This window comes from Oncorhynchus tshawytscha, linkage group LG20, assembly GCF_018296145.1.
Source record: "Oncorhynchus tshawytscha isolate Ot180627B linkage group LG20, Otsh_v2.0, whole genome shotgun sequence".
Classification (NCBI taxonomy): Eukaryota; Metazoa; Chordata; class Actinopteri; order Salmoniformes; family Salmonidae; genus Oncorhynchus; species Oncorhynchus tshawytscha.
The window spans coordinates 36,115,190-36,127,460 of record NC_056448.1 but is presented as its reverse complement, the minus strand read 5'-3'; the positions used below and the strand labels follow the sequence as shown (position 1 = coordinate 36,127,460).

The following is a 12,271-nucleotide window of genomic DNA, read 5'->3' as shown; positions in this document are numbered from 1 at the left end:
TGGGTTGTAGACTCCGTCTCATGCTACCACTAGAGTGAAAGCACCGCCAGCATTCAAAAGTGACCAAAACATCAGCCAGGAAGCATAGGAACTGAGAAGTGGTCTGTGGTTATCACCTGCAGAACCACTCCTTTATTGGGTGTCTTGCTAATTGCCTATAATTTCCATTTGTTGTCTATTCCATTTGCACAACAGCATGTGAAATTTATTGTCAATCAGTGTTGCTTCCTAAGTGGACAGTTTGATTTCACAGAAGTGTGATTGACTTGGAGTTACATTGTGTTGTTTAAGTGTTCCCTTTATTTTTTTGAGCAGTGTATGTACATGCAGACTTCTTCCTACTGACCGCTTGCCAGGTCCCTATTGCAAAATAGGTTTCTAACCATTAAGGTCTTTTCCTGGTTAAATTAAAGGTTACATTTACTACTCGCAAAGATGAAACTGAAGACAGCAAAATAGCTCTACTGACCAGCATTATATTAATTTGGCACAATGGAAATAGAAAAACATTTTACGATAAGATATAAAGTAGCTATTCCTTTACCCTTCAAGGCATTAAGGATACAGAGCAGTATGTTGGCCTGTTTGTCTGGCCCCAGGAACAGGGAGTCCATAGCCTGGGCATCCAGCTGTGTCAGAAGCATACAGATACCTGGGGGTGGGGAGAGGGCATAAACTGATGCTTAATATTGACGCCATTGCTCATTAACAAGTTCTCTATTCACATTCTGTACTGTTTACCCTGTTGCTCAATCAAATCTATACTGAACAAAACGCATGTAAAGTGGTCCCACATTTCATGAGCTGAAATTAAAATCTCACCTAAAATTTTCCTTACGCACAGAAAGCTTATTTCTCAAATGTTGTACACAAACTTGTTGACATCCCTGTTAGTGAGCATTTCTCCTTTCCCAAGATAATCCATCCACCTGACAGGTGTGGCATATTAAAAGCATCATTACACAGTTGCACTTTGTGCTAGGAACAATAAAAGGACACTACAACGTAGCCGTCACAACCCAATGACACAGATACCTCAAGTTGAGGGAGCATGCAATTGTCATGCTGACTGCAGGAATGTCCACCCGAGCTGTTGCCAGAGAACGTAATTTTTATTTCACTACCTAACACTAAAATTGAAACATCCTCTCACTGTCAACTGTGATAATTTTCAGCAAACTTAACGTGGAAATATTTGTATGAACATAAGATTAAATAGACAAACTGAACAAGAAATGGAATAATGTGTCCCTGAACAAAAGTAACAGTGAGTACCTGGTGTGGCCACCAGCTGCATTAAGTACTGCCGTACATCTCCGCCTCATGGACTGCAACCAGATGTGCCAGTTCTTGCTGTGAGAGGTTACCCCACTCTCCCACCAAGGCACCTGCAAGTTCCCGGACAATCCTGGGGGGTGGGGGGCTAGCCATCCGATCCAACAGGTCCCAGACGTGCTGAATGGGATTGAAATGCAGGGTCTTCGCTGGCCATGGCAGAACACTGACATTCCTGTCTTGCAGGAAATCACACACAGAACGAGCAGTATGGCTGGCGGCATTGTCATGCTGGAGGGTCATGTCAGGAGGAGCCTGCAGGAAGGGTACCACATGAGGGAGGAGGATATCTTCCCTGTAACGCACAGCGTTGAGATTGCCTGCAATGACAAGCTCAGTCCGGTGATGCTGCAACACACCGCCCCACACCATGACAGACCCTCCACTTCAAAATTGATCCCGCTCCAGAGTAAAGACCTCAGTGTAACGCTCATTCCTTTGACGATAAACGTGAATCCGACCATCACCCCTGGCGAGACAAAACCGTGACTCGTCGGTTAAGAGCACTTTTTGCCAGTCCTGTCTTGCCCAGCGACGGTGGGTTTGTTCCCATAGGAAACGTTGTTGCCGGTGATGTCTGTTGAGGACCTGCCTTATAACAGGCCTACAAGCCCTCAGTCCACCTCTCTCAGCCTATTGAGGACAGTCTGAGCACTGATGGAAGGATTGTGCGTTCCTGGTCTAACTCGGGCAGTTGTTGCCATCCTGCACCTGTAACGGAGGTGTGATGTTCAGATGTACCGATCTGTTGTTACACATGGTCTGCCACTGCGAGGACGATCAGCTGTCCGTCCTGCCTCCCTGTAGTGCTGTCTTAGACATCTCACTGTACGGACATTGCAATGTATTGCCCTGGCCACATCTGCATTCCTCATCCCTCCTTGCAGCATGCCCAAGGCACGTTCACGCAGATGAGCAGGGACCCTGGGCATCTTTTTGTGTGTGTTTTGTGTCAGTAGTAAGGCCTCTTTAGTGTCCTAAGTTTTCATAACTGTGACCTTAATTGCCTACCGTCTGTAAGCTGTTCGTGTCTTAACTTTTTATGGCTGCAATCCGGAAAAGTGTCATCTACAACCGCTGAATAGCATAGCGCTACATACAATAAATATATTAATATTTATATTCATGAAATCACAAGCGCAATATAGGAAAACACAGATTAGCCTTTTGTTAATCCACCTGTCGTCTCATATTTTGAAATTATGCTTTACAGCGAAAGCAATCTAAGCGTTTGTGTAAATTTAGCGATCGCACGATAAAACATTAAGTATACTTAGCTCGGTCACAAAAATCAGAAAAGTCATCAAATGAATCGTTTACCTTTGATGTTCTTTGGATGTTTTCACTCACGAGACTCCCAGTTACACAACAAATGTTCCTTTTGTTCCATAAAGATGATTTTTATATCCAAAATACCTCCGTTTGTTTGTCGCGTTCAGAAATCCACAGGAAAAAGCGGTCACGAGAACGCAGACAAATTATAAATAGTTTCCATGATGTCCACAGAAACATGTCGAAAGTTTTTTATAATCAATCCGCAGGTTGTTTTTAAAATATATAATCGATAATATATCAACCGCAAATGTCTTTCACAGTAGGAGAGGGAAAAACAATAGCTGTCCAAATTCTGTTGCGTGAGCAAAACTCATGTGACCACTTGACGCGATGTTATCGTTCTGGCTCATTTTTCTAAATAAAAGCCTGAAACTATGTCTGAAGACTTGACACCTGGTTTGATTTCCCTCTGGGTTTCGCCTGCAATATCAGTTCTGTTATACACAGACAATATTTTGACAATTTTGGAAACTTTAGTGTTTTCTATCCAATACTACTACTACTACTACTACTACTACTACTACTACTACTACTACTACTACTACTACTAATAATAATAATAATAATAAGCATATATTAGCAACAGACTGAGGAGCTGGCCGTTTACAATGGGCACCTTTTCATCCATGCTACTCAATACTGCCCCTGCAGCCATAAAAAGTTAACGACCGTTCCACAGGTGCATGTTCATTAATTGTTTATGGTTCAATGAACAAGCATGGGAAACAGTATTTAAACCCTTTACAATGAAGATCTGTGAAGTTATTTTGATTTCTACAAATTATCTTTCAAAGACAAGGTCCTGAAAAGTTGTGTTTCTTTTTTTGATGAGGTTGTAAGCCACCTCTTTCGTTTTAGAGACTTTGGCAGTAGGTCCAACCAATCTCACAGCCGCAGACCAAATGTAACCGCGCCAGCCCAAGAAGTCCACATCTGACTTCTTCACCTGCGGGTGAAGACCAGCCGCCCGGACAGACGATGAAACTGTGGGTTTGCACAACCAAAGAATTTCTGCACAAACTGTCAGAAATCGTCCCAGGGAAGTTTAAATTCTACCGGGCAGGTGGCAGACAGCGTCAAAGGCATCATGTGAGTGAGCGGTATGCTGATGTCAACATTGTAAGCAGAGTGCCTTATGGTTGCAGTGGGGTTATGGTATGGGCAGGCATAAGCTACAGACAACAAACACAAATGCATTTTATCTATGGCAATTTGACTGCACAGAGATAGCGTGATGCGATCCTGAGGCCCATTGTCGTGCCATTCATCCGCCGCCATCACCTCATGTTTCAGCATGATAATGCACAGCCCCATGTCGCAAGGATCTGTAGACAATTCCTAACAGCTGAAAATGTCCCAATTCTTCCATCGCCTGCATACTCACCAGACATGTCACCTATCGAGCATGTTTGGGATGTTCTGGATCAACGTGTATGACGTGTTCCAGTTGCCTCCAATATCCATCAACTTCGCACAGCCATTGAAGAGGAGTGGACTACATTCCACTGCGCATAATCAACAGCCTAATCCACACTATTTGAAGGAGTTCAGTCGCACTGCTTGAGGCAAATGGTGGTCACACCAGATACTGAATGATTCTGATACACAAAGACCAACAGATGGATATCTGTATTCCCAGTCATGTGAAATTCATAGATTAACCTTGTGACTAGGGGGCAGTATTTTCATTTTTGGAAAAATAACGTTCCCGTAGTAAACGGGATATTTTGCCAGGACAAGATGCTAGAATATGCATATAATTTACAGCTTAGGATAGAAAACTCTATAAAGTTTCCAAAACTGTAAAAATATTGTCTGTGAGTATAACAGAACTGATATTGCAGGTGAAAGCCTGAGAAAAATCCAATCCGGAAGTGACTCATCTTTTGAAAGCTCTGCGTTCCAATTGAGCAGTGAATGGGCTATCAACCAGATTACTTTTTCTCCGTATTCCCCAAGGTGTCTACAGCATTGTGACGTAGTTTTACGCATTTATGTTGAAGAATACGCGCAAGCGGCTACATTGCGCAAGTGGTCCCCTGATGGCTCTCAGAGTGAGTCTCACGTAAAATACAGAGGTAGCCATTATTCCAATCGGTCCTACTGAAAAACCAATTGTCCCTATGGATATATTATCGAATAGATATTTGAAAAACACCTTGAGGATTGATTATAAACATTTGCCATGTTCCTGTCGATATTATGGAGATAATTTGGAATATTTTTCTGCGTTTGTGACTGCAATTTCCGGGCGATTTCTCAGCCAAACGTGAAGAACAAACGGAGCTATTTCGCCTACAAAAGTAATATTTTTGGGAAAAAAGGAACATTGGCTATCTAACTGGGAGTCTTGTGAGTGAAAACATCCGAAGCGCAAAGTTAAACGATTTAATTTGATTGCTTTTCTGATTTCCGTGACCAAGTTCCCTGCTGCTAGCTGGACAAAATGCTATGCTAGGCTATCGATAAACTTACACAAATGCTTGTCTAGCTTTGGCTGTAAAGCATATTTTGAAAATCTGAGATGACAGGGTGATTAACAAAAGGCTAAGCGGTGTCTCAATATATTTCACTTGTGATTTTCATGAATAGGAATATTTATGTCCGTTGCGTTATGCTAATTAGTGTCAGTCGATGATTACGCTCCCGGACCCGGGATGGGGAGTTAGAGATTAAGGCCTAATTCATTTATTTCAATTGAGTCCTTATATGAACTGTAATAGTAAAATCTTTTGCGTTAATATATTTTGTTCGGGTTTAGTAGTTGTTTGCACTTTAGAAATGGTTAACTTAACGTCGAGCATTTATCAATTGTTTCACAAAAAACATACTCTTGGAGAAAGGTCTGGAAGACCCCAAAATGTGAACACAGGGCAAAGAAACATACCCAACCAGTAGTTTTTTGCATTTTTGGAATCGTAAAGATGCGGTTGCAGCAATGTCATCTTAGTCGTCGGATCATAGGACGTATCCATGTCTGGGAAGTTCTGGGGGATTCTCAGCTCGACAATGTAGAACATGCAGGTGAAGATGTCCTGAAGGTCATAAAAGTCGTCTCGGTCCACCTTACCTAAAGACCTTGCAGCACCAATTGCCCACCGCCTAACCTGAACGAAAAAATAACAGCAGAAGTTATGACCGTAGAGACTTCGAGAAGCTTTTGTGACCATGTCAGACAGACAAGAGCCTTAAGCTCTTTAGCAAATATAAAGACGTGTTAGATAAACCAAATGTATATATTTTTTGTTTTATTACCATCGAACCATAAAAGTCCACATTTGTTTTTTGTAACAATTCAGCAAGTTATTACCGTCTCGTTGGGGTGGACGAGGAGGAGGTAGATCCCTGGATCTTTAGAACACACCCGGAAGGAGTTATATTCCTCCATCTTACAAATTGCCTCAACACACATTTCACCTGGAAAAGAGAACATCTGATAAATGTATTCCTATTAAGAACACAGTCCAAGACTTAATCAAGCATGTTTCATTTCTACATTTGGTTTGGGGGCATTTATAGGGAATTCATCACCTAAATTGAAATGAAAGAGTACTCACTCAATTGAGGGGATGCCAGCAGGTAGGGGTATTTGAGGACCTCTGACAGGGGAACCCCAAGACGGTCCTCGTACACTGCGGGGCTGATGTTTGACACTCCGATTTCCCGGCCGTCCTCTTCTACATAGCTGAGGTCCTTTGCCGGCTGTGCGTCTTTTGCTGCATGTGAAAACAAGTCCAGGAGCCTGGACGTCTCCAACTCCCATAGCCTCTGTGTGGGAGAGAGTTTTTTTGGGGGGGGATAAGTGAGTGAGAGGGGGAAAAAGAGCAAGAGATGAAAGGGGTTGTGTTGAGGAAAGGAGTAGACTAGAGTATTTCAAGTAAGTGCCTTTTGTGATCACACCTGCCTCTCCATATTGTGGTCTTATTTTAATGCTCATCTTTGTGGATTAATCTACCACAAACCATAGAGGTTCCTGTTATGAAAAATGACTCAATTATGTATACATTTAACGTAGAACTATAACTAACAGAATTCTACCCTGTCACTGTACGATTGTATGAAATTCATTAGAATCATAAATCTAGTCAGAATTAGATCTAGGACTTTTTATTCCTTTGTAGTACGTAAGCAGGGTGCAAGAGTGAAACAAATGATAAGAGGAGCTATTGACAGACAAGCTGTACTGCTGTGTTACTTACAGGACATTCTCTCCCCACCCAGGGAGGGGAGAGACCTTGGGCTTGTAGTAGATTGTATAACAGGTGGCAGACAATGTATGAGTAGGAGAAGACTTGTGAACTATATTGTCATTGTCTCAGAGGAGGAGGGACATTTGACAAAATGTGAGGTATATAGACCAATGTACAGGAAATGATAGGCAGAGCTCTCATAAATAAACATTCATGACTATTGTAGACTGGCCTCTGTCAGTCTACAATATCCTACAAATCCTGATATAGCAGACAGTAGTTTAATTGAATTGGTTAATTAACATGAGAACTTAATTCTCTTAACAGTTCCTCCTTTAAAAGTTGTGCGGGCTGCTGCAGAATTCTATGGCACATGAATTAATTGTCAGACATTTTTACCACCAGAGGGAATCTTTGAGAACCATTTGATAATTTTTAAAATTGGCATTACTAGAGAATTTAAAACCTGTTTGTAAGAACATAGCATATGGGATTGATTACCACATTTTGCTTAATTTGATGAACATTCTGTCATTTCTATTCCAAGAAAAACGAAACCCTCTGGGTTTCTGTTAGGATGGAACCCGAAAGTATGGCGCAGTACCATGTGACGATCGGGAGTAGGCTACAGTACTAAGAGCATAAGCTTTATGTAGGTGCCGGGGCTATATGACTGTGCCATCAACTTGATTATATATGAAAATAAAATATATTTGAGATGACTTCATTTTTCAAAAAAAGTGAGCGATTCTAATTTGAATAAAGGGCAAAATATTTACATTTTTTAGGGGGAGAGAAATGTCCAAATGGGACTCCCAATCAAACCTGATGGGTCATTTCGCGGGATGTATTGACTGAAAGAAGCCGATTTGAAGACAACAAGTAATGACATCATTGTGCACCAATGATTTGCCCTCTGTTTCGTTGATTGACTGTATTTTAACCCAATGACAACTGATCGTCTTGAAATCTAGCTGGGTAGATAGCCAATGAGCTGAGGTAAACGGCAATAGGTCATGTTTATGTGTTGCAAGACCAACCCATGTAGTAAGCTCCGGCGTAAAGAGAGTAATTCGCTTTTGAAGTTTCATACCGGAAGGAGCAACATATTACGCACAGCGTTGTTTCGCATATTCAGCTATTTATATCTCAATCATTATGGCGACTACGTCAGGGAAAGCTAAATCTAAATATACAGATGTACATACAATTTTAGAATAAATTGATTGGGAAAGTGAGAGACTGTTGTAGGACGATTCATTTTGCAATTCCCAAGTGGAGGAATATTTTTTGAACGGGAGAGGACATCGTTTTGGACTGGTTCTTCTCATGCTAATGCCCTTGTTTGAAATTAATAATATAAAATGTGATTTTTGAAATTTTTTAGAAGCAATATATAAACATGTAATGTCATGAAATGTGAGATGCGTGTGTCTGCCGCCCTACCCCAACCCACATGAAATAGCCTATTTGAGGCTGTTGAGGGGAGGGCATGCCCACAATAATGGCCAAAGTGAAATGGAGAAAGTAGATACAGCTGGTCCGTTGTAATATAATAAAGACAGTAGATCTAGCTGATCTGTCATAATACACTGCTCAAAAAAATAAAGGGAACACTAAAATAACACATCCTAGATCTGAATAAATGAAATATTCTTATTAAATACTTTTCTCTTTACATAGTTGAATGTGCTGACAACAAAATCACACAAATTATCAATGGAAATCAAATGTATCAACCCATGGAGGTCTGGATTTGGAGTCACACTCAAAATTAAACTGAAAAACCACACTACAGGCTGATCCAACTTTGATGTAATGTCCTTAAAACAAGAGGTCACACATGAGGTCTAGCATTGTCTTGCATTAGGAGGAACCCAGGGCCAACCGCATCAGCACATGGTCTCATAAGGGGTCTGAGGATCTCATCTCGGTACCTAATGGCAGTCAGGCTACCTCTGGCGAGCACATGGAGGGCTGTGCGGCCCCCCCCAAAAAATGCCACCCCACACCATGACTGACCCACCGCCAAACCGGTCATGCTGGAGGATGTTGCAGGCAGCAGATTGTTCTCCACGGCGTCTCCAGACTCACGTCTGTCACATGTGCTCAGTGTGAACCTGCTTTCATCTGTGAAGAGCACAGGGCGCCAGTGGCGAATTTGACAATCTTGGTGTTCTCTGGCAAATGCCAAAAGTCCTGCACGGTGTTGGGCTGTAAGCACAACCCCCACCTGTGGACGTCGGGCCCTCATACCACCCTCATGGAGTCTGTTTCTGACCGTTTGAGCAGACATGCACATTTGTGGCCTGCTGGAGATCATTTTGCAGGGCTCTGGCAGTGCTCTTCCTGCTCCTCCTTGCACAAAGGCGAAGGTAGCGGTCCTGCTGCTGGGTTGTTGCCCTCCTACGGCCTCCATGTCTCCTGATGTACTGGCCTGTCTCCTGGTAGCGCCTCCATGCTCTGGACACTACGCTGACAGACACAGCAAACCTTCTTGCCACAGCTCGCATTGATGTGCCATCCTGGATGAGCTGCACTACCTGAGCCACCTTTGTGGGTTGTAGACTCCGTCTCATGCTACCACTTGAGTGAAAGCACCGCCAGCATTCAAGTGACCAAAACATCAGCCAGGAAGCAAAGGAACTGAGAAGTGGTCATCACCTTGCTAATTGCCTATAATATCCACCTGTTGTCTATTCCATTTGCACAACAGCATGTGAAATGTATTGTCAGTGTTGCTTCCTAAGTGGACAGTTTGATTTCAAAGAAGTGTGATTGACTTGGAGTTACATTGTGTTGTTTAAGTGTTCTCTATTTTTTTGAGCAGTGTATATTCAACCTAATATATATATATGAGCCCAGGGAACACATGTTTATTATACCTGTTAATACAGGGCTCATATGTGAAACTATTCTAACTTAACATTTTCTTTCACAGTGACACTGACTCCGAATGGCAGCCCCGAGGGCCAAGGTGTCCATACCCCACTGAAGCTGGTTCATCCAGCTCCTGCCACAAGTGGTGTTCATCTGCCCAAATTTATTTCTGCAGGCATGGATGTGCCTCAGTGCCAAAAGGGCACAGCATGGAGGCGTCGCTGTGTTCTTTGCTAAATTAAGTCCTCCATCAACTGCGCCACATGCTTTACAGCAGAAAGAGACCGCTATGGCACCTGGCATCAGCAGCACAATATTGTGTAGAGCTTTGGCAAAGTGGGTGGGGTTACATCCTGCCTGTTTGGCCCTGTCCGGGGGTCTCATCGGATGGGGCCACAGTGTCTCCTGACCCCTCCTGCCTCAGCCTCCAGTATTTATGCTGCAGTAGTTTGTGTCCGGGTGCTGGGGTCAGTTTGTTATATCTGGAGTACTTCTTCTGTCTTATCCGGAGTCCTGTGAATTTATGTATGCTGTCTAATTTTCTCTTTCTCTCGGAGGAGGACCTGAGCCCTAGGACCATGCGTCAGGACTACCTGGCATGATGACTCCTTGCTGTCCACAGTCCACCTGGCCTTGCTGCTGTTCCAGTTTCAACTGTTCTGCCTGCGGCTATGGAACCCTAAACTGTTCATATTTACTATTGAGGTGCTGTCCTGTTGCATCCTCTACAACTACTGTGATTATTATTATTATTATGACCTACTGGTCATCTATGAATGTTTGAAAATCTCGGCCATGTTCTGTTCTCTGTGGAGATTATGACTGGCCATCCCTCAGCCTGGTTCCTCTAGGTTTCTTCCTGGGTTTTAGCCTTTCTAGGGAGTTTTTCCAAGCCACCGTGCTTCTACACCCGCATTGCTTGCTGTTTGGGGTTCTAGGCTGGGTTTCTGTACAGCACTTTGAGATATTAGCTGATGTACAAAGGGCTATATAAATACATTTGATTGAGGGTCTTCCAAATATTTAAAGTGTGTAAATAGTTACTACCCATGTTATTTTGTAAATTTATATTTTTTTTTCCCCCATATTTTTTTCTCCATTTTGGGGGGGGTGGGTGATAATATACAAAATACCAAAATGGTATTCTGTTATTTGTTTCAAAACGTATACCTTCACCAATTTGGCCACTTGGGTACATTTGGGCTACTTGTGTGGGACACCTGGGTGACTTCATGATAAATGTCATGTAACACACTCATTTTGGAAGTTATCATTCTGAAACTTTGCACAAGTACTGTTGCTCTCTTATAATTTTTCACTGAAATTGTCCCCATCATCCTATCTGAATGTTTGTTTTATCTTGTTCATTTTAAAGATACAAAAAAGAAAATCCAATGAAAAACCATACGTTTTATCTAAACCATATCTATTGTGTTATATTCTCCAACATTCAATTCACATTTACACAAACTTCAGTGTTTTCTTTCAAATGGTACCAAGAATATGCATATCCTTGGTTCTGTGCCTGAGCTACAGGCTGTTATATTTGGGTATGTCTTCAGGTGGAAATTGAAAAAAGTAGGGGGGGTAGCTCTTTTGTGACTATCAATCCCGTATCCGGGAGTGTAATCATAGCCTCAAACGCATTAGCATAACGCAGCGGACATAAATACCCCTAGAAACGTTTCCTATTCATGAAAATCGCAAATGAAATGAATAAAATATTCAAACACAAGCTTAGCCTTTTGTTAACACTGTCATCTCAGATTTTCAAAATATGCATTACAGCCAACGCTAGACAAGCATTTGTGTAAGTTTATCATGGCATAATGCTATGCTAGGCTCTGCTGGCAGCAGGCGACATTTTCACGAAAATAAGAAAAGCAACCAAATTAAATCATTTACCTTTGAAGAACTTCAGATGTTTTCAGTCAGGAGACTCCCAGTTAGATAGCAAATGTTCCTTTTTTCCAAAAAGATTATTTTTGTAGGCGAAATAGCTCCCGTTTCTACATCATCCTTGGCTGAGAAATCGACCGGAAAATGCTACTACTACAACAACGCCAAACTTTTTTCAAAATTAGCTACATAATATTGACAGAAACACGGCAAACGTTGTTTAGGATCCATCCTCAAGGTGTTTAACATATATTCGATAATATATCCGTTGAGGCAATTTGTTTCTCATAAGAAGCGATTGGAAAAATGGCTACCTCAGTATTTTATGCAAGATTTTCTGCGGGAGACACATGTGACCACTTGCTATATATTTGGTCCCTTACAGCCATTCTTCAATGGAAATGCCTAAAAAGCCGTCACAATGCTGTAAACACCTTGGGGAATACGTGGAAAACGTAAGCTCATTCGTAGCTCATTCACAGCCATATAAGGAGTCATTGGCATGAGGCGGTTTCAAAAAATGCGGCACTTCCTGGTTGGATTTTTATCTGGGTTTCACCTGTAACATCAGTTCTGTGGCACTCACAGACAATATCTTTGCAGTTTTGGAAACGTCAGTGTGTTTTCTTTCC

At 42.1% G+C, this 12,271-nt stretch overlaps 1 protein-coding gene across 4 annotated transcripts in view; it reads right to left on the bottom strand.

The window, feature by feature from the left end:
• Positions 1 to 12,271, bottom strand: part of setx (senataxin) — a 62,012-nt gene that overhangs the window by 30,740 nt on the left and 19,001 nt on the right. For all 4 annotated transcript variants that reach the window (XR_006079471.1, XM_024381732.2, XM_024381727.2 and 1 more), the window contains exons 3-6: positions 6,228 to 6,438; positions 5,981 to 6,087; positions 5,558 to 5,777; positions 545 to 652 (exon numbers count right to left, since the gene is read on the bottom strand). Coding sequence is in view for 3 of the 4 variants with exons in the window: in XM_024381732.2 (XP_024237500.1) it covers positions 545 to 652; positions 5,558 to 5,777; positions 5,981 to 6,087; positions 6,228 to 6,438 (646 nt within the window). In the remaining variant the exon portion in view is untranslated. The remainder of the gene's footprint in view (positions 1 to 544; positions 653 to 5,557; positions 5,778 to 5,980; positions 6,088 to 6,227; positions 6,439 to 12,271) is intronic.